The 25,501-nt window shown below is 52.1% G+C and overlaps 2 protein-coding genes across 3 annotated transcripts; both read right to left on the bottom strand.

The window, feature by feature from the left end:
* Positions 1-6,373: 6,373 nt before the first annotated feature.
* Positions 6,374-13,658, bottom strand: LOC308530543 (uncharacterized protein). Its single transcript, XM_081107263.1, has 3 exons — positions 13,416-13,658; positions 12,492-12,636; positions 6,374-8,125 (listed from the first exon to the last, which is right to left on the bottom strand). Exons 1-3 carry the CDS (start codon positions 13,446-13,448, stop codon positions 6,657-6,659), a joined length of 1,647 nt encoding a protein of 548 aa, XP_080963389.1. The 5' UTR covers positions 13,449-13,658; the 3' UTR covers positions 6,374-6,656.
* A 2,210-nt stretch (positions 13,659-15,868) lies between these two features.
* LOC308530549 (uncharacterized protein) lies at positions 15,869-25,165 on the bottom strand. Of its 2 annotated transcripts, none has more exons than XM_081107270.1 (3): positions 24,894-25,165; positions 21,880-22,313; positions 15,869-19,222 (listed from the first exon to the last, which is right to left on the bottom strand). In XM_081107270.1, exons 2-3 carry the CDS (start codon positions 21,959-21,961, stop codon positions 17,820-17,822), a joined length of 1,485 nt encoding a protein of 494 aa, XP_080963396.1. In that variant the 5' UTR covers positions 21,962-22,313; positions 24,894-25,165; the 3' UTR covers positions 15,869-17,819. The 2 variants fall into 2 exon arrangements, with proteins under 2 accessions (XP_080963396.1, XP_080963395.1); XM_081107269.1 differs by having other exon boundaries at positions 15,875-19,222; positions 22,190-22,313; positions 24,894-25,158.
* Positions 25,166-25,501: the final 336 nt, after the last annotated feature.

The following is a 25,501-nucleotide window of genomic DNA, read 5'->3' as shown; positions in this document are numbered from 1 at the left end:
AAGGGAGAGGGGCAGAGAGTCAGAAACATGGGATGAGAGAGAAACATAGATCAGAAGCCTCCTGCACGCCCCCCACTGGGGATTTGCCTGCAACTGATGTACATGCCCTTGACTGGAATCGAACCTGGACCCTTCAGCCCACAGGCCGACACTACTATCCACTGAGCCACACCAGTCAAGGCCCCTTTTCTTTGTTTTGATTGTTTTTTCTCCTCCTCCTCTTCCTCCCCCTCCTCCTCCTCCTCCTCCTCCTCCTCCTCCTCCCTCTCCTCTTTCTTCTTCAAGGGCCCCTTCCTGGTCCTGCTTCCATGAGCGGCCATGAGGAGGTGGAAATGGGAGGGCAAACAGGCAGCATGGGGAGGCGTTATCTTCACAACTTTCCATTCATACACAGAAGGAACCAGACAAGCACAGAGTCCCTACTGTGGTTAGAAGTTGGCAGCTTGGGAAAGGGGCGCTTGGGGGGCGGGGCTGGGTGGGACGGGACAGGTTGCAAGTAGGTGTGTCAATAAAAACAATACAGCCCCTCTCCGAAACTGGGGTGCCTGGGGTGGGGGACTTGGTCTGTTTCCACCCAAGAGGAATCCGAAGATCAGATGCGTGTTGGGGGTCCAGAACCGTCAGGCATGGAGGGAGGAGGAAGGCCCAGAGGTGGGGGCCTGTTTGGCAGCTGGGTGAAGGGATTGCCCTCGCCCTGCCGGGATCCCCCCAGGCCTCAGTCTGTTAGGAGGGGGGCAGCCTGCAACCCCAACAGGCAGGTGTGGGGCTGCCAGATGCTCCAGGCAGGGGCGGGAGGGGGTCACAAAGACTCTACCTCCAGGGAGAGGCCAGCTATGCCCCCACTTCCTTGCCAGAGGGCAGGTCCTCGACCTCCTGGGAGCAGTTTGCTTGTCATTCATGCTTGATCCCCATAAGCTTCTTCCTGGCAGCCTTAGGGCTGACATGGGTCACCTTGCTCATAAGGGGTGCAGACTTGGAGCCCAGAAGATAAACCCCAGGTCCCCGTGCTCTCCTCGGTCTCCTAGGCTGCCTCACACAGGGCGCAGCTGACGAAGGTGGCGGAGGGGTCGTCTCCTGTCTGGCCCAAAGCACCCACCAGGACCTCCTTGCCCTCCTCCAGGATGACAGTTGTTGGAGACCGGATGTCAGCTGACACGGTCCTTGCACCTGAAGGGGCTAGCAAGGCTGGGACCCTTACCCACACAGTTTTCCCAGACTTGTTTGGATGGCGGTTATCAGTAGAATGAGAGCAACCTTTGTAGAATGAGAACAGCCTTTCATAGCTTACCAAGAAGTCTGTAACTATTTACTGAGATTTGCTGTACCAAGATTTTGTCCTTCCGCTCTGTCTCTCCCTTAGAGATTAAGAGGAACAAAGAATACATTCCTCTTGACAGACATCCTATTCAGTGTCTTGTGTATAAATAGCCTCGCGTGGTTAATAAACTTGCTGCAGATCCTCGATTGAGCTGTAGTCCTCCGGATCCCACTCTCCTGTCTTTCTTTCTTTTCTCAATTCCCACCTCCCTACCTCAGCCCGGCTCAACCTGTCAGGCTGGCCCTGACAGATGGTCTTCTTGACTTCGCCTCCGCGGGTGTGGAGGCCTGACGCGCCTTCATGTCCCTCAAATGTAATGACTCCATCACGGATGGCTACCCCAGAGGCCACGCTTCCGAAAGCCGAAAATGACACCAAGAGCCTGGAAAGATGAGAGATGAGAGCCGCTGCGGCTGCTGCCAGGACGACTCTCTCCTCACCTTGTAAGGGTCCCCACCTGACCTGCAACCAGGGCAGCACCGAGAAGCAGCAGCAGCTCATCCCAGGCTGAGCCCCTGAACCTGCGCTCAAGGCCCCCTTTTCCCTGATTGTCCAGAGAGCTATCCGCAGCCCTGCTCTGGCTCCCTCGTTTCCCACAGTGTTCCTAGAGCCCTGGGAGCCCCGCTCTGCTGCTGCTTGCTCTATCCTGATCCCTTCCTTTTATCACTATCCCCAGCTTCAGTAAACGTTCCCTCAAAATCTCCTGAATTCACGTTGTGAAATCTTTTCAGCGTGAAGTCAAGAATCAAACACTACAGGCCAACCTGAGGCCGACCCGCTCCAGGCTGCTTCCTGTCCCCGAACACAGTTATGCCTGGGGAGCCCTCTATAAGCACCGGCCAAGGCCTGGTTTTCCTTATAAAAACGGAAAGAAAACGAGAGGGCCCACACTCACATGGATGTTGTTGAGTCAATTCAATCTTAACACTATTCTTTTCCTTTAAATGTTTTTATTGATTTTTAGAGAGATGGGGAGAGTGAGAAACATCCATGATGAGAGAACCCTTGATCATCTGCCTCCTTTACGCCCCCTACTGGGATCTAGTCCCCAACCTGGGCAGGTGCCCTGACCAGGAATTGCCCTCAGGACCCTTCAGTCAGCAGGCTGACTACTCTATCCACTGAGCCAAACCAGCCAGGGCAAGGGAGCCGTCTTCAATGAGAAACTGTTGTTGCCGGAAGGAGAGTACGTGAGCCCGTTTTACATGTTTGTAGGAGCCTGGCCCGCATGGCTCAGTGGTTGAGCGTCCACCTATGAACCAGGAGGTCTCGGTTGGATTCCCGGTCAGGGCACAGGCCTGGGTTTAAGGCTCAATCTCCAGTGGGAGGCATATAGGAGGTAGCCAATCAATGAATGATTCTCTCTCATCATTGATGTTTCTCCCCTTCCCCTTCTCTCTGGCTGTGTACCGCTCCCTCTCCGAAGTTTGTAGGAGACTCCCTCAGGACCTAACCTGACCAGAATGTCCCTGAGATGGTGCTCACCTTCACATCCCCCTTAGTGAGAAGGTCCAATGCCCCCGCAGACAAGGAGTGTGTGTGGAGATGGTCCCTCACTCCTGCCCAGGGGCTGTAGGCCTGGTGTTAGAGCTGGAGCCAGAGGGCAAGGATGCCACCAGACACTCCTCACAGGCTGAGTTTATCCAATCACAGGCTTGAATCTCATCTCGGACCGAGGGCCTATAAAAGGCAGGAGCCTTGGGAAGCACATCAGAGGCCCCAGCGCTGACAGCCAAGCCCCACAGCAGCTCAGCGTTGGGCCAGGATCACCCAGCGTGAACGTCTGTGTCCGTGAGGAGGTGAGTTTCGGGAAAGGAAGGCAACGTTTCCGTGTGTGTGTGTGTGTGTGTGAGTGCGCGCACACAGGCATGTGCATGTGGGCTGGGCTGTGAGGACAGGGTCCCCAGGGACACAGAGAGGGGGTCTCTCAGTCACTGGAAGGTCTGGGCTGGCTGTGGCTCTAGCTGGGCAGGAGCTGGCTGGACTGCAGGGGACCCCATCCAGGCAAGTCTGTGTGGCTGTTGTCCTTTTCATTGTATGTTTCTAGGAATTCATTTTCATGGCACCTTGGGAAAGTGTTGGTCCCTAGCATTCGGGTTGAGGATTGGGGTGAGGGTAGAAGCTGACACATAAAGAGTGACTGTCAGCCCTGACCGGTTTGGCTCAGTGGATAGCGTGTCAGGACATGGCTGAGTGTGAGGACTGGAGAGGAACCCTAGGAGCTAAGGTCAGTCCTGGTTCAGCAAGAACTCTTCAGAGTTCAAACAAAATGAAGAAAGTGACTGTGACTTTGCAGCTCAGAGATACTGCGTCCCATAAGTACATGGAACTACATTCTGCCAACAACCCAAACGAGCAGGAATCTGATCTCCCCAGAGGCTCTGGAAAGGAACACAACCCACCATCATTCAAGAACGACTGGAGTCCCAGGGACAGGGAGAGCTGGGCGGGGCGGGGCAGGGCTGCCTACAGAGGCTTTGGTTGCGAGGTAAAGGAAGACAGAGCTTTTGATATCTGGCTTAGGGGTCGGATAAATAAGATGGATGCCCAGGCACAGAGCCGGGAAAGAGCTCTGGTCTGGCTGGCTTACCCTACCCCTCACCACTCCCAACTCGGGGTTTTGTGGCCTCCAGGTAACAGGTTCTGCTGCCTTGGACCCCTGACATCCCCAATAGCCTGTTTTGGGGAACCCACTGCCTGGGGTTTCCTCCTTATCCAGTGTCCTCTGGCAGCAGTGTCTACCCCCTGGCCCTGCCATGTGCTCCAGATGTACCTACTGTGTCCTGGCAGCCAGCTCTCTCCACAGTCCAACATCCTCTCACTGTCCTTCCACATCTTCCCCGTGTCCCCAAGGCTGCAAATTGCACCATTCCTGGACAGACGCTCACAGCGCCTCTGGCCCCAGCGACTCACCTAGCACCTCCTGTTGCCTGGTCTCCAGCTCAAAGTGGTGTCCAGACCCTCTTCCCTAGTTCCTGACACCTCAAGGTTTAGCTCTTCTCTGCCTCACAGCCCTGCCGCAAAGTCACTTCTCACCCCAACATCAAACCCGGGTCTGGAGTGAGAGAACGTGGTCCAAATGGAGAGGAACATGTGAATGTTATCTAGGTGGGTGTTTTGTGGGCAATCCTGGGGTGTGTACTACCAATGTGAAGAAGAGGGCTACTTCGCATTTAAGGGTTGTAGTTTTTCCAGCAAAGGTTCACCTAGTTCCGTCAGAGTAAGCTCTAGGGGAAGTATTTTACTGGATACCATATATATATACACACACACACACACACACATACACACACACACAGATACTATTATACCCACTGTGGCCAGCGAACCGCCTGATCAGGGGGTGGGGCTGGGGCTGGCCCATCAACCTCCTGTGGCCCCTCCCCCACTGGCTCACCCCTGTTGGGACTATCCCATTCTGATCAAAGGTGGGCCAGCTGGCCAAACGCACCCCCTCCAGCCTTCCCCCTGGCCAGCTCCACCCCAGTTCCATCCACCTCACCATGGTAGGCCTGCAACCCCTCCCCTCAGATGGCCCCGCCCTTGATTGCTACCCCACCCCAATAAGGGGCAGGGCCAGATGGCCAACCACCCATGGCCCCTACCCCAGGCTGCTGGCTCCCAATCAGCACCCCCTCTCCACCCCATTCAGGGGCAGGACCGGCTGGCCCACTGCCCACAGCTCCTCCGCATGGTCGACCCTGCCTCCCACAGGCCTCTAAACCCCAATCAGGGGTGGGGCTCTCCAGCCAATCATCTGTGTCTCCTTCCTGAGCCGGCCCAGCCCCGATGGGGCCCCAATTGGGGCTCGGTCAGCCAGAACCCACCCATGCACGAATTCGTGCACTGGGCCTCTAGTTAAAAAATATTCTTACTGATTTTGGAGAGGGAAATAGAAACCTCAATGATGAGATAAAATTATTTATCGGCTGCCTTCTACACACCCCCTACTGGAGTTCAAGCCTACAACGTGGGTGCCCTCCTGACCAGGAATCAAACTGTGACCTTCTGGTTCATAGGTCAACTCTCAACCACTGAGCCACACCAGCTAGGCATTTTACTGGGAACTTTGAATGATCCCCTAGGAAAAAGTAGAGGACACCCTTGGACAAATGCCAAGGCCTTTCCATCAGCAAAAAAGACTGCTCTCAGACTGAATTTCATGTTCTGGTGATCAGTTTTGTTTTTTCTCTCTGGCAGAGATCTTAAAATAATTAAAAGCAAGCATCCAGCACAGCTGGCATGGTCAGTGGTTGAGCATTGACCTTTGAACCAGGAGACTGAAATTTGCATTCCTGGTCAGGGCACATGCCTTCGTTGCGGGCTCCATTCCCAGTAGGGGGCATGCAGGAGGCAGCTGATCAATGATTCTCAACATTGATGTTTCTCTCCTTCTCCCTTCCTCGCTGAAAGAAAACCAACAAAAAACATATTTGAAAAATAAAATAAATCAATAAAGAAAAATAGAGCATGCTAACCACTTTGGCAGTCTCCTCCATTCTCTCTGAATCCAGTGTTTCTGCAACAATGATCCTTCTCCTGGCCCCTGTCATCTTAAAACCAGTGATGGTACCTACAGAAGTCAGGACCTCGGGGCCCACTGCTCAACTGCAGGACCTGCAGGGAAAGATGGTTCCTCACCAGTGCTGAGCATGAGACAAGAGGCCCTGTGAACGAGAACAAGTTCATGTTCCTCTCAGAAGCAGCGAAGGTTGTCACAAGGACCCCTTCTCAGGTTGAACTCAGAACCCCCAAATCATGGCTTCGAAGCTACAATATAGGGCCACAAAGCTCCGCCGTCTTTCCTAAAGGTTGCGAGCAGCAACGCAAACTTGGCCAAAACTGAGGACGTATATTCTGCCATCACACTATGCCCTCTGAGGCACACAAAGTTTAGGATCACAACCAATGCTGTTCATCTCTTCATACTAGCAAACAGGTCAACTTCAAAGGACCCAAAACAGTGACTAGAACCTCAATATTAACAGTAGCTTGAGCAATAAGACCTGGAGGTGCCTGGAGTTGAAGATAAAATTATTTTCCACATGCAATATTCACAAGGCCTTTATGCAGTGTGAACTGTTTATTTTTTTAAAATTGATTCCAGAGAGGAACAGAGAGAAACATCAATGATGTGAATTATTTATTGGCTGCCTCCTGCAACCCCCTAGTAGGGATCAAGCCTGCAACCCAGACATGTGCCCCTGACAAGAATTAACCTGGGACACTTCAGTCCACTGGCCGAAGCTCTATCCACTGAGCCAAACCAGCTAGGGTAAATCTTTGATGTTTAATGAGGTTTGAACTATGCCTAAAAGATATCCCACATTCACCACACTCATAAGGCCTTTCTCTGGTGTGAACTCTGGTGTTTAAAGAGACTAGAGCTGTAAGTAAAGCATTTTCCACATTCACTGCATTCATAAGGCATTTCTCCAGTGTGAATTCTCTGATGCTGAAAAAGTGCAGAGCTTTGGCTAAAAGATTTCCCACATTGGCTACACTCATAAGGCCTTTCTCCCGTGTGAATTCTCTTGTGTTTGATGAGACTAGAATTTTGAGTAAAGGACTTTCCACATTCACTACACTCATAAGGCCTTGAACCAGAGTGAACTCTCTGGTGTTTTAAGAGACTGGAGCTGTAAGTAAAGAATTTCCCACAGTCACTGCACTCATAAGGCCTTTCTCCAGTGTGAACTCTCCGATGCTGAAGAAGCGCAGATCTTTGGCTGAAAGATTTCTCGCATTCGCTGCACTTATATGGCCTTTCCCCACTATGGACTCTGCGGTGTTCAATGAGGCTGGACTTTTGAGTAAAGGATTTTCCACATTCACTGCAGGCATAGGGCCGGGACCCAGAGTGAACTCTCTGGTGTTTTATGAGACTGGAGTGGTAGGTAAAGAACTTCCCACATTCACTGCACTCATAAGGCCTCTCCCCTGTGTGAACACTCCGGTGTTGAAGGAGTGTAAAGCTTTCACTAAAGGACTTCCCACAGTCACTACACTCATAAGGCCTTTCTCCAGTGTGGATTCTTCGATGTTTAATGAGGTTGGACTTGTTGCTACATAATTTTCCACATAACTCACACTTGTGAGGCCGCGCTTCAGTGTGAACTCTCCGGTGTTGAATGAGGCTAGAGCTTTGCCTAAAGGACTTCCCACATTCCCCACACTCATAAGGCTTTTCCCCAGTGTGAACTCTCCAATGGTCATTCAGACTATAGCTTTTGCTGTAAGATTTTCCACATTCACTGCACTTGTAGCCTCTTTCGTTAGAGAGGACCCTCTGGTGCTGATCAAGCTTGCGTTTGCAATTAAAATCCTTAGTGTACTCTGAGTCAGACAGAGTTCTTTCCTTATGAGAGGCTGTTCCACACTCAGTTCCCTGGTTTGACTTCTCCCTCGTGTGTGCGGCCTGATGCTGGAGGAATCTTGAGCTGGCCAGGAAGTCCCTCACAACCGCCTCACAAGAATCGGGCTGCCCTGACACACAGAATCTGCAGTCCTTTCCAAAGGAGGATCTATCCATGTGGCCTCCGAAGCACATCTCTCCCGTGTGCTGCTTCTGATGCTCAAGTTCCGTGCTAACATCCAACTGTTTCTCACAGGCCCCCGTCTTGTACAGGGTCTGCCCATGGTGCCCAGTGAAGTGCAAAATGTCTCTCACGTCCACACCACACAGCTCACAAGGATGGGCCTTTGGGGGAGACACACCTGCCTTGGGAGTCCTGACCTGGGACCCTCCTTGTAAAGAACTGCTGAGCTCAGATGGGGCCTCCTCATTCTGGGCTCCATGCCAACAACCTGAAAATGAAAAGTGCTGGTTAAGTGCATGTTGACTCTGGTGGGAAGGGGCAGTCCACACACACGTGTCCAACAAACCCAGGAACAAGTCCTTGGCATTGTCTGCAGGACTAGGGAATTGGTTCAGGTTGAGGAATGGCTGCTCCGCAGTACTGGGCTATGAAGAGCACAGACGGGGAGAGGCCTCACATGGTGAAGGACACAACCATGCAGTGTACACAGAGAGCAGATACAGGTCCACAATTCACTTCAACAACGACTTCCCAAGAGAACTTCACTACTGGCGACACACGAAAGCTGTGCAGACGGGTGTGTTAAGGTGAAAGAAAATACAACTGTAACAGGGCAGCTGGTATTCAGGGACTTTTAGAAATATGCACACACCTCAGGACACAATGCATAGGGGCCCAACGAGTCAGAGATGGAGTAGAGAGGAAACCAGGCTAGACACACAGTGCAGAGATGTGAGGCTGGAGGTGAGAGTAGAAGTGACAAGTGATAGAGCTGAGAAATAGGCAAAGAGTCCAGAAAGGGGAAGGACAGACAGAAGTGAAGTGTGGCCCCAGGATTAGGAGCAAAACAGTAATCCATCTCTAACTGGTTTGGCTCAGTGGATAGATCCTCGGCCTGCGGACTGAGGGGTCCCAGGTTCGATTCTGGTCAAGGGCATGTACCTTGGTTGCGGACACATCCCCAGTGGGGGTTGTGTAGGAGGCAGCTGATCGATGTTTCTCTCTCATTGATGTTTCTAACTCTCTACCCCTCTCCCTTCCTCTCTGTAAAAAATCAATAAAATATATATATTTTTAAAACACACAGTAATCCAACAGAATAGGCCTCTGGTATGAGTTGAACACAGCCCTCACATCACACCCTTCTCCAGATGCCATTCCCAACATTTTGCTGAGCCGGGATTCATGTACATCCTGTGAACCACCTCTTTCTAACCCAACCCAACTCCCTCAGTGAGCACAGGCATGGCAAGGTATACAGGTACTGAGGGAAGTACAGCACCATGAGTACCCAGCACTAGCCCAGAACAACTCAGCACATCACAGCCAACGGAAAAGAAAAGAAAACCAAATACTACACAGAGAATTTGAAGGAGGGTCCATGTGAGGAGGAACCATGTCAGTGATGGGGATCCCTGGCCCAGGCAGGCCTGAGGCAATGTCAGCTGGGAGGAGGAAGCAGCACCTAGATACACACAGGCCTGGGGTCTGAACTTCAGCATAGTCATCTCTATTTTGTAAAACTGCTGTTTGAAATTCTCTGCTATTTAACTCTGATATTTTTATTTATTTACTTTTTTTTTCTTTCTTTTTTTTTTTGCGGCTATCCACCTCCCCCAACCCCAGTCTTCCCTGGGGATTATTTATTTACTTTTTAAAATATATTTTATTGATTTTTTACAGAGAGGAAGGGAGAGAGAGAGATAGTTAGAAACATCGATGAGAGAGAAACATCGATCAGCTGCCTCCAGCACACCTCCTACTGGGGATGTGCCCCCAAACAAGGTACATGCCCTTGACCGGAATCAAACCTGGGATCCTTCAGTCCACAGGCCGACGCTCTATCCACTGAGCCAAACCGGTCAGGGCAACTCTGCTATTTTTAGATGGTCCCTTGTTCTGTGAATTAACTCTGCTTTTTACTTCTGTAAACACAGGCTTCACGCTTGCTTGAATAACAGAGAGATAAGCTTAGCTGTCTGACCTTGCAGGCTAGTCATCTAAGGTAAGGGGCTAAGACTCCCATGCTCTCTCTCATACCAGGTCTCTTTTAGTTACCTATACTCAAGGCTACTGAACTGTGTTGTACTCAAGGTTACAGGCTGTGAGATATCTGCGAAGCACACTTAGGGCTCTTTTGAAAACTTGAAAAAGGGACCGGAAGTCCCATATTTAGGAGAACAAGAACATTAGAAAAGTATAAAGGAAACACTTCCTCCTTATTTCAGAGCTCAGACTTTGGAAGGAACATTCCTCTGAGCCTGCTAGCGTAATAAAAGACTCCAAACTAATGCGGCTTCCAGGCGTCTTATATTCAGCTCACTGATGTACGACCAGAACAAAGTCATTGGGTCAAAAGTCAAGGAGAAGCACGTCCGGTGTATCCGGTGGGTTTACTGGAAGGCTTCTGACCCTGATTCCTTCCCTGCAAGTCTGCGGCTCTTCAAGGAAGGAGAGGGCAATGCACAGACCTCAACCCAACTAAGCACAGGACCCATCCAGGGGTGTAAGCACAGCACCCATCCAGGACTAAGCACAGCACCCATCCAGGACTAAGCACAGCACCCATCCAGGGGTGTGAGCAGAGCACCCATCCAGGGGTGTAAGCACAGCACCCATCCAGGACTAAGCACAGCACCCATCCAGGACTAAGCACAGCACCCATCCAGGGGTGTGAGCACAGAACCCATCCAGGGGTGTAAGCACAGCACCCATCCAGGACTAAGCACAGCACCCATCCAGGACTAAGCACAGCACCCATCCAGGGGTGTGAGCACAGCACCCATCCAGGGGTATAAGCACAGCACCCATCCAGGACTAAGCACAGCACCCATCCAGGGGTGTGAGCACAGCACCCATCCAGGGGTGTAAGCACAGCACCCATCCAGGACTAAGCACAGCACCCATCCAGGACTAAGCACAGCACCCATCCAGGGTCTAAGCACAGCACCCATCCAGGGGTCTAAGCACAGCATCCATCCAGGGATGTGAGCACAGCACCCATCCAGGGATGTAAGCACAGCACCCATCCAGGGGTGTAAGCACAGCACCCATCCAGGGGTGTAAGCACTGCACCCATCCAGGGGTGTAAGCACAGCACCCATCCAGGGGTGTAAGCACAGCATCCATCCAGGGATGTAAGCACAGCACCCATCCAGGGTGTAAGCACAGCACCCATCCAGGGATCTAAGCACAGCACCCATCCAGGGATCTAAGCACAGCACCCATCCAGGGGTGTAAGCACAGCACCCATCCAGGACTAAGCACAGCACCCATCCAGGACTAAGCACAGCACCCATCCAGGGGTATAAGCACAGAACCCATCCAGGGTATAAGCACAGCACCCATCCAGGGGTGTAAGCACAGCACCCATCCAGGGGTGTAAGCACAGCACCCATCCAGGACTAAGCACAGCACCCATCCAGGGGTATAAGCACAGAACCCATCCAGGGTATAAGCACAGCACCCATCCAGGGGTCTAAGCACAGCACCCATCCAGGGATGTAAGCACAGCACCCACCCAGGGGTGTAAGCACAGCACCCACCCAGGGTGTAAGCACAGCACCCATCCAGGGTATAAGCACAGCACCCATCCAGGGGTCTAAGCACAGCACCCATCCAGGGATGTAAGCACTGCACCCATCCAGGGATCTAAGCACAGCACCTATCCTGGAGTCTAAGCACAGCACCCATACAGGAGTGAGAGCACAGCACCCATCCAGGGTGTAAGTACAGCACCCATCCAGGGTGTAAGCACAGCACCCATCCAGGGGTGTAAGCATAGCACCCAACCAGGCATCTAAGCACAGCACCCATCCAGGGGTCTAAGCACAGCACCTATCCCAGGGTCTAAGCACAGCACCCATACAGGAGTGAGAGCACAGCACCCATCCAGGCATCTAAGCACAGCACCCATCCAGGGTGTAAGCACAGCACCCATCCAGGGATGTAAGCACAGCATCCATCCAGGTCTAAGCACAGCACCCATCCAGGGTGTAAGCACAGCACCCATCCAGGTCTAAGCACAGCACCCATCCAGGTCTAAGCACAGCACCCATCCAGGGTGTAAGCACAGCACCCATCCAGGGGTGTAAGTACAGCACCCATCCAGGTCTAAGCACAGCACCCATCCAGGGTGTAAGCACAGCACCCATCCAGGGGTGTAAGCACAGCACCCATCCAGGTCTAAGCACAGCACCCATCCAGGTCTAAGCACAGCACCCATCCAGGGTGTAAGCACAGCACCCATCCAGGGTGTAAGCACAGCACCCATCCAGGTCTAAGCACAGCACCCATCCAGGTCTAAGCACAGCACCCATCCAGGGTGTAAGCACAGCACCCATCCAGGGGTGTAAGTACAGCACCCATCCAGGTCTAAGCACAGCACCCATCCAGGGGTGTAAGCACAGCACCCAACCAGGCGTCTAAGCACAGCACCCATCCAGGAATCTAAGCACAGCACCCATCCAGGGATCTAAGCACAGCACCCATCCAGGGGTGTAAGCACAGCACCCATCCAGGGACCTGGGTAAGAAAGCCGGGCCTCGGTCCTGGTGTGAGGACAGACCGGCTCCAGGGGGAAAGGGAAGGGCAGACACTCCTGCCCGGGGCACAGGGGAGTTTGGAAGCCTTACCCAAGGCGGCCATCAGGGCCAAGTTCTCCAGCATCACATCGTGGTACAGGCGTCTCTGAGCCTCATCAAGGAGCTCCCACTCCTCGGAGGAGAAGTACACGGCCAGGTCCTCAAAGGTCACCCAGCCCTGGCGGGACGGGGGCAGCTGAAACCAGAAAAAGCTCCTCTATTGAGAACCCACTATCCCCCCTACACCCCGCAGAGCCCCCCACATGCACCCCGTGCCTGTCCTCCTCCCAATCACCCCAACTCAAAGGACAATCCAGGTCCTGGTGCCATTGTGGCCTCAGGGGCTCAGGCAGGACAGGGTCCCGCCTGTGCCCTTTGTTCCCAGGAAGAGACCGAAGCTTCCCAAACACTCAGCTCAGCTCAGCTCTGCCAGAGGCGCGGGCACGGCCCGCGACCAGCTCCCGGCACAGCCTCCCCCGCGGGTGTTTATGGGCTGAAGGCAACGCCAGCGCCTGCATGCGGCCCTTGCGTGGGAGGGGGGTCCTGTGCCTGGGGTTCCTCCAGGCTCCCGGGGACCCCAGTTTGGGGACCTGCTCTCCGAGTCCGAAAGAAGACGCTCCAGAGACGGTGAGGGTGGGGGTCGGGGACAGTGAGGGTCGGGGTCACCCCTCCCTTCCCTGTGGTCGCACCAGCACTTCCGCAGCCGCGGGACCGGGGAGGGGGCTGGCCCCGGAGACACGGGGCCTCCATGGACGCGGCGTGCCCCGAGGGCCGGAACGCGCGCCGCCTGACCCCCCGCAGTCGGGGCAGCTGGTCTTCCGGGCGCCCCTCCCCTCTCCTCCCTGTCACACCGGGGGTCACCCGCGAGCGCCTCGCGGTCCTGGCGGCGCGGGGCCGGGGCTGCAGGAGGTCGGGCGCCCGCCCCCGGGCTGCGGGGCTGGGTCGGGAGGCGGGGAGGCCGGGGGACGCGCTCACCTCAGCCGGGCGCCTGGCCGCGGCCGCCGCCATCGGGCTCAGCCGGCGGAGCGGCCGGCGGCGGCGGGCGAGGGGGCGGTTCCCTCCCGCCCTGAAGCGGGTCCCTCGTGGGGTCGCCGAGCCTCACACCCGCCTCTGTGTGGCGAAGAGAACGACTCCCGCCCCTTTAGGACCCGGCACCTGGGTCCGGACTGAGCGCCTCCGAACCTCTGACAGACAAAACCCACAGCAACTAACAGGGGAGTCGCACGAAGTACCGCCCTCTCGTAGTGCGTCACACACGGTAGCCTCCTCCTAAGTTCTTATTGGGTCGCCGTGCTGCCGATCCACTCAAGGCATTCTGGGAAATGTAGTTCCTTCCCCACAGCTGCAGGCGCAGCAGGGGAAAAGGGCTTACTGTGCAAAAGGACTCAGGCTCAGTGGCTAGGGGCGCGGGAAGTGGACTATCCAGGTGGGCTTTGCCTCCTCTTTATTTTTTTATTATAGAAAGGTTTTTTTTGTTTGTTTTTAAATTTTTAAAAAAATATATTGTATTGATGTTTTACAGAGAGGAAGGGAGAGAGATAGTCAGAAACATCGATCAGCTGCCTCCAGTGGGGGATGTGCCCGCAACCCAGGTACATGCCTTTGACGGGAATCGAACCTGGGACCCCTCAGTCCGCAGGCCGACGCTCTATCCACTGAGCCAAACCGGTTTCGGCAGGGTTTTGTTTTTTTAAAAAATATATTTTATTGATTTTCTACAGAGAGGAAGGGAGAGGGATAGAATCAGAAACATTGGATGAGAGAGAAACATTGATCCGCTGCCTCCTGCACACCCCCTACTGGGGATGTGCCCGCAACCAAGGTACATGCCCTTGACTGGAATCGAACCTGGGACCCTTGAGTCCGCAGGCCGACGCTCTATCCACTGAGCCACACCGGTCAGGGCTGCCTCCACTTTAAAGGGATCGCTGTCATTTTCTTGCAAGTGCTCTCTGCAGCCGATCACCCAAGGTTTGTTGACACGTTATTTCAGGCTTTGAAGGTGAGCATGCTCCCAGGGGGTATTTCCGATTCTCACAAAGGCTACAGACCCAAATAAAAACATGGCATAGAGTCATTCAGACACAAATATGTGCACTGGTAGCCGAAGCCAGCACACAGGGTCTTATTGCAAGTCAAATGCATGCACTCCCTCCCCATCATCATGCCAGCTTCTCAGTCTACGTCAGTGTGGTCAGGACAATAGAGAACACACTCCAGATTTGCTCCTCACGATCTCAAACATTATTTCTTTTATTGCATATCCTGCCCCATTATGGTCACCACCGACCAGATTTTTTGAAAATCTGTGCAAGTTTACCATCATTGTCTCCTTGTAAATTGCTGTATCTGTCCTTTTCCTCTGGAGAATTACGCTTGTGGTGAGTACACGAATGTACCTTATAAATACTCTTTAATCATAAACTAGAGGCCTGGTGCATGAAATTCGTGCACGGGGCGGGAGGGTTCCCTCGGCCCAGCCTGCACCCTCTCCAATCTGGGACCCCTCGGGGGATGTCCAACTGCCAGTTTAGGCCCAATCCTGGGTCTAAACCAGCAGTCAAAACATCTCACAATCTGGGACCACTGGCTCCTAACTGCTCACCTGCCTGCCTGATCACCCCTAACTGCCCACCCTGCTGGCCTGGTCACCCCTAATTGCCCCCCCTCTCCCCCTGCTGGCCTGGTTGCCCATTACTGCCCCGCCTGCTGGACTGGTTGCCCCACGCAGCCTGCTGCTCAGTCATTTGGTCACCCCTCACTAAACCCCCCCTGCTGGCCTGGTCACCCCACGTAGCCTGTTCGGTCTGTTCAGTTGCGATGGTCATTTAGGCTTTTATATATACATATAGATAAGCAAAGAGTTTTAAACCACTGGACTCTTTATTTGCATTTAGTACTGTAAATGTCCCTCAGGCATTGATTTTTTTCTTTTTTTCTGGTCAATGATTTTGCTAAAGGTACCACACACCAGCCCTTCACTGACCACCCCAGGCCTCTCCTCCTCCCTGAGCTCCTGTCACCTGCCCTCGCTATCCTGGCCCAGTCTTTGTGGGCCGCCCTCCATTAGAACACCAGTTCCCACGGGCAGGGGGCTCTGTACTTCCAGAGCCTGGAACAGTCCAGCCCAACAGTGTCCACACCCTCGGTCTTTACAGGTCTCAGCTGAGCCCGCCCTTGGCTGTGGCCCCCCCATCCAGCCTGATTCAAGTTCTCATCACTAGAGCTTCCCCTCAGCCCTCCCACTCACGGACCTGCCCCATGTGCTGACAGGAAACACCCCTACCAACCCTGTCCAGGGCGCCCACCCTTGTTACACACTCCACCACACACCCTAGCACAGCCGTGGGCAAACTACGGCCCTTGGGCCGGATCCGGCCCGTTTGAAATGAATAAAACGCTTGAAAAAAAAGACCGTACCCTTTTATGTAATGATGTTTACTTTGAATTTATATTAGTTCACACAAACACTCCGTCCATGCTTTTGTTCCCGCCCTCCGGTCCAGTTTAAGAACCCATTGTGGCCCTCGAGTCAAAAAGTTTGCCCACCCCTGCCCTAGCAGCACACTAATATCCCAAGTCCAGGGTCCCTCACCTTACTACAGGGGAAGGGGTCTACCTGTACAGGCCCAATTTAGGGAGAGAGACGACAACAATATACCCCCTCAGTGTGATATCATATTGAGTCCAAGACTCTCCTCCTGGAAGCACTTGTACTGCACAATGTTCTTGGCATTGCAAATACACAACACCATTTCCTGGAGAATGCAAGCTACCTCCAGGACTGCCTGGGAGGTGATGGTGCTGAGGGGGGATTTGTGTTTAATAAAATCAAAGTAGAAAATTACCCCCAAAGTGAAAAAAACAGAGACTCAACACCAGTGGGCCTCATGTGTGTATGTGGGCTGGTCGATGGCAGGACTTTCCAAAGGTGAACTGATTTGAGGGCTCAAAGCACTGGAGGGCTCCTCCTGGATACAGAAGTTGCAGCGGGCCAGGGGCCTGGGGATGGGGAACAGCAGGCTGGAGAGACCTCTGCACGGAGACAGAGAGCCCTGGTCAGCTCCTCTCAGGCAGACACAGAACCCCAACCCCTCCCAGGGGCCTGCGTCGGGATCCTTGCTGCCATACCTTTGAGAAAGACACAGTGTCTCCCAGCTGCAGGGGGAACACACCAGGCAAAGGCGGGAGAGAGTGAGGAAAGGTGGTTGTGCAGGCAGAGGCCGCATCTCCGTGAACTAGAGTGAATGGTCTTTAAAAAAAATAAATTGTTCATATACGTTTTTATTGGTTTCAGAGAAGGAAGAGGGAGAGAGAAACATCAATGATGAGAGAGAATCACCTATCGGCTGCCTTCTGCACTGCCCCCAGTGGGGACTGAGCCCACAACCCAGGCATGTGCCCTTGACCGCAATCGAAACCGGGACCCTCCAGTCCACAGGCTCTATCCACTGAGCCAAACCAGCCAGAGCTCTTTTAATTCTTAAGGGAGAGTGTAAGGGAGGGGGCAGATAGAGAGAGAGAGAGAGAGAAACACAATGACTGGATGTCTCCTAAACTAGTCACAATTGGGAGCCAAGGATCAAACCTGCAAAACAGAACCACAGAATCACGCGGTCTTTATTTCCAGGCCTTGGGAAGTAATGCAAACTAAGTCACTATTGGACAAACAGTGATTTTCCGCCATTCTGCTGTCCCTTCCGAAGCACAAACAGTTTGGGATCCCCACCGTATCTGTTAACTCTACATGCTGACAGGTCACCACTGTGCTTGCAAATCACTCCAGGCAGTGAAAAGAACCCACAAAACTAAAGGTACAAAAGCAAAAACACCGTGACCATATCATCACAAACCAGAGCCGGGTACAGCAAGCGGTGTGCAGGTGGGTGAATTAAAAGCTGAAACGATTCGTGACAACAAAAGGTGAGACCCACAATGTCCCTGAGAGAAGTGGCTCTTCTTAGCTGAGGACGGGGGCTCTGGATGAACCCTGGGTTGGGTCCATTCCCTAGTCAGAGAGTAAGGAATAAAGATCCTGCCAAGAACTTGGAGCAATCATAATTTCCTCAAGCAGAAATGAGGACCCAGAATACCTTTCCCCTGAGCACCAGGGGTGGCGACTGATGCACACTGTTCGGGTGAGCCAGGGGGCAGAGGCGGTCGTTTCAGCCACGAATACTCGCAGTGACATCCATCAGGTATGAGATCTTGGCACATTGGCAAGTGCAATGCAACTCCTTCAGGCCTCACGTGTACCTCAAATTTGTGAGGAATCGAGAAGAGTGTATGTTCCCATAAAAGGAGTTTATACCCAGGCTAATGGGTCTAAGTCTCCTTCAGTGTTGTAGTGTGAGAAAGATTAAAACATCCCCTGTACATTTAAGGCTTTTCTCCAGTGTGCACTCTTAGATGTCTATCCAGGCTAGGCTTCCATCGAAAGCATTCCCCACACTCGCTGCACTCATACGGCTTTTCTCCAGTGTGAATCCTGAGGTGGCCCATGAGCTTCGATCTTCGGCTGAAGGACTTCCGACAGTTACCGCACTGATATGGCTTTTCCCCAGAGTGGATTCTCTGGTGCTCCGTCAGCGTGGAGATGAGCATGAAGGACTTCCCACACTCACTACACTTATATGGCTTTTCTCCGGTGTGAGCTCTCTTGTGGTAATAGAGGTGACTATTGCTCCTAAAAGATTTCCCACACTCATGGCACTCATAAGGCTTCTCCCCAGTGTGAATTCTGTGGTGCTGAATGAGCGTACACTTTTGACTAAAGGACTTCCCACAACAACTACATACAAAAGGCTTCTCGCCGGTGTGCGTTCTCTTGTGCAGACTGAGGTAAGAGCTTTGACTGAAGGACTTTCCACAAACAGTACACTTATACGGCTTCTCTCCCGTATGAATTCTGTAGTGTTGAATGAGGGTAAACTTTTGTCGAAAGGCCATCCCACAATCACTACATTCAAAAGGCTTCTCACCCGTGTGAATTCTGTGGTGCTGAATGAGGGCACACTTTTGACTGAAGGCCTTCCCACAATCACTGCACACGAAAGGCTTCTCCCCGGTGTGAATCCTCTTGCGTTGACTGCGGTCAGAGCTCTGACTGAAGGCCTTCCCACAATCACTATCCTCATATGGGCTTTCCTCAGCGTAAATGCTTTTATGTCGATTGAGGTTCAAGATACGGCTAAAAATTTTCTCACGTTTGTTACACCCATACATATTTTCTCCTGAAAAGACAGCCTGATGTTGAACAAGCTTCTGGTCGTGGCTGGCAGATTTTTCACATTTATCCCAATAGTGGTAACTTTCTCCACTGAGAAATTCCAGCGAAATCTCACTGCCACCGTGCGGCTCCTCAGTGTCGAGAGGGGCCTGGTGCTGGAAAAGCTCTGAGATGGCTAGGAAGTCTTCCCGAATCTCCCTACTAGTTGAAGGCACCTCTGATAAGTAGAAGCTGCACCTGGTCACAGACAAGGCCCCGTCCACAGCTTCTTTCCAGAGCTTCTCTCCACTGGCTGCCCTCTGCTGCTGGTGTGGGTTTGCGTTAAAAGAGAAGTATCTTCCACCTGCATCAATGAAGAGGGCTTTCTGCTCAAAGTCTGCTGCCTGTGACTCAGTCACATGCAGAATGTCTTTTAACACAGACAAACACCGCTTACACACATGGGTCCTCTGGGTTGCTGGCTCTGTCTCAGAAGCCCTGACCTGTGACTCGCCTTGTTCAGACACACTCTGCTCAGAACAGGCCTCCTCCTCATCCGTTTTATGCCAACAACCTGAAAAGAGAGAAATGCTGTGGAACTCGATGTTGACTGTGGTTGAGGGGGGAAGTGCCACTGCTCAAGTGTTTTGCACATAATACATGGGTTCCATGCACCTGGCTGAAAATAAGAGAGGTACAGGAAGGATTAATAAGAGGCCGCTGTGAAGTCTGGGCCTTTGAAGATACAATACAGGGAAGGCCTCACCAGAAATATGACCCATACATGGCGAGGACCACGTGGAAGAGAAGCCAGACCTCCAGCTCAGCCTTCTGCTAACAGCATTCAGCAGGGATTGTCTGCCGGTGAAGGGGGTAAGCTGTGCATAGGGTGGGTAAGGTCGTATTCCAAGCAAAATTCAATACACCAGTAGCTGGTGTCAAACACTACCTGAGCATGAATGGCCACCATATAACACATGTGTTGGTCAGTGTTACAGAATACCAGGGGCACCGGTTAATAATGTGGATTTTTTTTCAATAGATGGAGTTACACATCTGTTGATATATATGCGATTTGATATGTATGCTATTTTGTTGTATTGACAACAAGCTTCAAAACTTCATATATCAAGTTTTCTGAAGGTGTTACTATCATAGATATTTTTACGCTTAAAAATGTCGAATTGCGCCCGAATCGGTTTAGTTGCGGATGGAGCGTTGGCCTGCAGACTGAAGGGTCCCAGGTTTGATTCCGGTGAAGGACAAGTACCTTGGTTGTGGGCACATCCCTAGTGGGAGGTGTGCAGGAGGCAGCTGATTGATGTTTCTAACTGTCTGTCTCTCTTGCTCTCTGTAAAAAATCAATAAAATATATATTTTTTAAACAGAAGAAAAAATGTCGAATTGCGTTCTCTTGTGTAGACTGAGGTAAGAGCTTTTGCAGGAAGTTTTAATTCATTACTTTATTTTGAAGAAAAGTGCTGCCCAAAGTTATCGTATACTTCAGGAAGCTTATGGTGAACATGCTCCATCTCAAGATACTTGTGAACGCTGGTTTAAATGCTTTAAAAAAAAGTGATGATTTCGATGTGCAAGACAAAGAACGTCCAGGTCCATTTGAACCACGCTCTGATCATAAAATAACCAGAATGGGCCAGAAGACATGGCAAAGTAATTTCGCTTCATGATAACGCACCATCACACTCTTCAAAACCAGTTAAAGACACGTTAAAAGATCTTGCCTGGGAAGAATAACCCACGTGCCCTATTCACCAGAACTTGCTCCTTCACATTACCACTTGTTCCAATCGATGGCACATGCACTTCCTGAGCAGCACTTCAAAATGTACAAAGAAAAAAAAAACAAAACTAAAAAAAAAGTACAAAGAACTGGAAAATTGGGTCTCTGAATGGTTTGCCTCCAACAAGAAAAGTTCTATTGGGAAGATATCCACAAATTACCTGAAAGATGGGGAAATGTGTAGCTAGCGATGGGCATTACTTTGAATAAAATACTTTTGATGTTTCTCTTGAAATTATCATGTTTTCTTTGATTACGAAATCCGCTATTATTAACTAGTACCCCTGGTAATGCAGAGGCAGCAGTGCAGAGGAACAGGTGATACAAAAAGTCCAAAAGGTGAAGACAGACAAAAGCCAGGAAGTCGCAGATTAAACGACAAGTCGGCAAAGTGTCAGGTAGGGAAAGGAAAGGAAGAAATGAGACGTGGCCAGTGGCACTTGCATCTAAACATTGCTGGACACCAGGATGTCCCTGGTATGATCTGAACACAGCCCATGTGGCATACCTTCCCCCAGTGACCACTAAGCAAGGCCAGGCCTCCTGAGATCATGTTGCATGTTCACCCTGTGAAAAAAAAAGGGTTCTCCCTGCACCTTCTACTGCACAGAACGTCAAACCTAAATATTCTGAGTATTAGTGAAGGACGACAGAGGTGAGCAGCCAGCACTGGCCTTGACCAACACAGGTTGCATAGTATCCAGGGAACAGAATATTACAAACAATTGAAGGAGGGTTTTACAAGAACAGCCCATGGATCATGTAAGTAGAGACCATACCCTGGCACAGGCCGTCACAAAGAGCCTTTAGCTGAGGAAGGGGCAGAAGTGGAAGCCATTGGGTGGACACCATCACTGCACCGTGAAGAGGTTGTGCGAGGTGGCACCCAGGAAGCTCTCTGCAAGACTCCTGACTCCCAGGCACTTCCTGCACTTTTTTTTTTTTTTTTGCTATTTGTTTTTCATTGATTTTCAGTTTATTGAAAAATACAGGGCACAAAGAAGACAAGCAAGGGCACTTTCTGGGAATTGTGATCATCAGGAAGGGACATCTAGTGATGATGAACTATCTTCAGCAGACATGGCTGACTTCCAAAAAAGTCAAGGTCAGCCACCAACTTTCTAATGTATCTTTATTCGAAGTGGGAACTACTTTGTATTGATTGCTCTTAAATACATAAGCTGTATAAAATAGGAAACTTTAGGGGGAAAAAAGTGTTCTTGGAGACTCTTCCTACCTTTGAAAAACTGGGATAAAATGGAGGAGCATTATGAGTATCACTGCATCTTTATAGTTTTATTCCCCTCAGCCTTCCTCATTTCCTGTTATAAAGGAACCATGAACATTACGGGTTTCATTGCTCACCACGTACTTTCTGTAGTATTATCACTTGTAATTTAAAATAACTGAATATAGTAAAGCCATTTTACCATTATGAGAAGGTAAAAAATGTATAGTTGAAAGAGTTGTGGGCTTTGCAGTCAATGAGATGGCTTTGAAGAGGGCCTCCATTCCTTCCTGCACTTTTTGAAGCAACTTGTGTTACGGATGTTCATGGGGTCCATTGGACGGGCTCTCCACACAGCTCACCACTGGCAGCCACAGCACATTTAACAAGAATGTGGGGGAATTAGCAGAGCCCCTCCTGTGGTCTGGCTTGGGAGGGAGAAAGCTACATCTGGAGAATAAAGAGAAAAGTGGGCATCAACTCAGGACACTGGGAGAATGTGAAGGTCTTACCTACAGATGAGACAAGCGCAAACGCTTCCAGCATCACATCGCAGTACAGAAATCTCTGAGGCTCATCAAGGAGCCCCCACTCCTCCTGAGAGAAGACAATGGCCACGTCCCCGAAGTCCATATCCTGTCATAATGGAGAGAGTTCATTCCATGATCAGCTTCTCTCCTAAGATTCCAAGTCTGTCATCGTCCCCACCCACCACATCCACTGCTCCCTCTGCTCCCGCATCAGAGAAGACACAGGCCTTTGTCCCATCCAAGTCCTTCTCTCTTTATATTCCTACTGACACTGTGTCTTCCCACAACAATAGGGCAGATGGGCATATAGATGACACCTGTGCTCTGGGACTCACAGGGAGGCCACACTGCCCCTTGTCAGTAACAGTGGTTCCATCAACATAGTTTAGGGAGAGATGCTGGCCACAGGGAGAGTGTGAGTGATTTGACAATGCCCTTGTCAGGCAATAATACGCTTGGAGTCCCCCAGGTTGTACCTCAAAGACAGCAGAATCATGGCATCACCCCTCAGCCTTTCAACCTGAATTCCAGTTTGCTGAGGCCATCACTGTGCACTGCCTGCTGCACATAATTCTTTGAACCACACGCCTGCCACACAGCTTCATTCCCAGAGGCTAACTTCAAAGGTAACACCCATATGGGGTGACAGGGATGGTTTTATTTCCAAATCTTCTTTTTTTCCAAAATTGTAACTCATCACCTCTGTAATGTATTTCTCTCACACCTTCTCCCTTCCCCGTGCCAGTAGAGGCATTCAAGCCCAGGTGACACTGTTGTACGCTAGCTCATTCCTGTGTCATCCCTCAACAGCGAAAGGCATGTTTGCACATACATGACATCTGAGCTCTGGGACTGGCACGCAGCACCACAACACCCCTCTTTTCAGGAAATTAGCCTAAAATCCCCCTTATTGTATGATCCAGACACCACCAGAAATGGACTCACCTTCATTCACCCTTACGTCATTATCAGGGCCCTGTGGCCATGAATTCACACTCCCTCTCCACCTGCACATGACTCCTTCTACCCCACCTCTCTCACACCTGCACTCCCACAGCCCCAGCCCCATAGGCATCTCCTTGGCCTCTTACTCATTACTCAGCAGGTGTGGTCCAGAGAATGCTTGCCAAATTCAAACAGGATCAAGTCCTGCCCAGGCGCTGAGAGTCCACACTCATAGAGGCAGCCTGGAGTCCTGCTCTGAAGGCCTCTGTCTATGACCATTTTTTCCTTCAACCCCAATTGTTGAGAACCACATCAGATCTCAGATTCCCAGAGCCCACCTCGCCTGGTGCTGCACTTGATGTCCCTTCAGGAGTCACAGCCAACATCTCTCCCCTTACCCCTCACTCAAGTCCAAGGCCCGATGGTACTCTGGACCAAGCCCAGTGAGTCTCACAGATGACCTCTCAAGCCTCTAAGCTAATCCACCAGTCTGACTGCAACAGCCCAGGCCACACCAAGGGTCCCAGCAAAAATCCCCGTGAGTGTTTAGAGAAGTAACTATGTACCAGCCCTAGTCTCATCCTGTGTGAATTACTCTTTGGTCTCCAATTCATCTCACGCCCACTCATCCTTTAAAGCCCTTGGCAACTGGGAAACCATTCTCTCTCCCCAACAATCCACATGACCACTCCTGTCCCTTTGCTGTGCTGTGACACCCACCTCCCACAAACAGGGGCCCCGGCAGGAAACCAGTCCTCAGGCCCACACTGTCCCTGTGAGCTACCACTACCATTACCATCCTGACCATGATTCCCCGTATTAAAGTGATCTACGGTCCTGGCTGATGTGGCTGAGTTGGTTGAGCATGGACCCAGGCGCTGAGAGGTGGCAGGTTCCAGTCCTGGTCAGTCACAGGCCTGGGTTGTGGGCTGAACCCATAGAACGGGTTGTGCAACAGCAACAGATCCTTGTTTCTTGCTCATCACTGTTTGTCTGCCTCCCTCTTCCTTCCTTTCTATATTTAAAGTCAATTAAAAATATATGTATATATAAATGAAAATAGACGAAATACACACACACATAGATACACACACAGATACACACACACACATACACACACAAATAACACCTGCCCGTTCCTGAACAAGCTCACTCCTCACTCTGAGCCTTCGCACATTCTGGTCCCTGTGTCTGGGAGGAACCCCCACCTCTCACTCCACTCGTTGCCAAAACCAGGGTCCACGTCATAAAGCCCCAGTCGTGGCCTCAGGACTCTGGGCTGAGTGTCCCCGGGGCCCGGGGCAGGAAGAGGGGCCGACGGCCCCACGGGCACCACGACCTCAGGGGCCACCAGAGAGTGAGGTCCTGACAGGAGCCCCACAGCCCCGTCCCCCAGCGGCTCTGCCCCCGCAGGAACCGGTGGGAACGAAAGGGCTGCGGGCCGGGCACCCACCCCAGGACCCAGGGCTGCGGCTGCTCAGGGCCCTGGCCCAGCCCCGGGCGGGTGAGGCCCGCCTCCCTCGGGGCTCAAGGTCCCTCTTTGCTCACAACCACCCCCGGCCCCGGCGCCCGGAGCAGGAAGCGAACCTCCTCCCGGACCCGCCGCTCGGCCTCTCTGTCGCCTTTAGACACAAACCAGGCCCGGGTGCCCCCTCCCGGCTCAGCCCCCACGGCCTCCCCCGGCGGCCCCGCAGCCCGGCGCCCTCCCTCCCCTCACACCCGGGGCCCCACGGGGACTCACTGCGCTGGACGCTGCGCCCTGGGCGGCGGGACCCGAGCGGCGCCGGCCCCGAGGCTGGAGGGTCCGATGGGGTGAGGCCGAGGGGCCTCTGTCGGCGGAGAGGAGTCGGGGAGCCTCGGACGCCCCAAAATCGAAGGTGGCGGCTCAAGAGGCTCAGACACACCCTGCCCCGCGGGGCGCTGCCTCCGCTGTCCCCTCCTCGTCCCGATGGGCGCGCTGAAGCCCCGGAGCCGGCGAACAGCTTGAAGAAGTCAAAATGTCCGCCAGGAAGAAGACTCCGGAAGTCCCGCCCTAACCGGATGCGTTCCACAAAAATGCCTTGTGTTGACGCAGTGCTTTCTGGGTAATGTAGTTTTCCTAACCGCCTAGCCAAGAGCTGGCTTTCTAGCCCAGGAACTTGGGGAACAAGATGATGAGGAGCTGCCAGGGCCGCTGGGGGAGGAGATGGGAGCAGAGGCCTGGTTCAAGGGGACAGACTGACAGGCCTCCCAGGGGAGGGAGGAGGAGGACAGGAATAGATCCCCCAAAGAACATACACAGGGGAAATGGGAAACATCTGTAATAGTATTAACAATAAAAAATACATATTTAGGGGGGTGGGGGGGGCA

The sequence above is a fragment of the Myotis nattereri genome (assembly GCF_964212035.1).
Source record: "Myotis nattereri genome assembly, chromosome: 15".
NCBI lineage: Eukaryota > Metazoa > Chordata > Mammalia > Chiroptera > Vespertilionidae > Myotis > Myotis nattereri.
The sequence above is the reverse complement of the archived record's forward strand: the minus strand, read 5'-3'. Positions and strand labels throughout refer to the sequence as shown.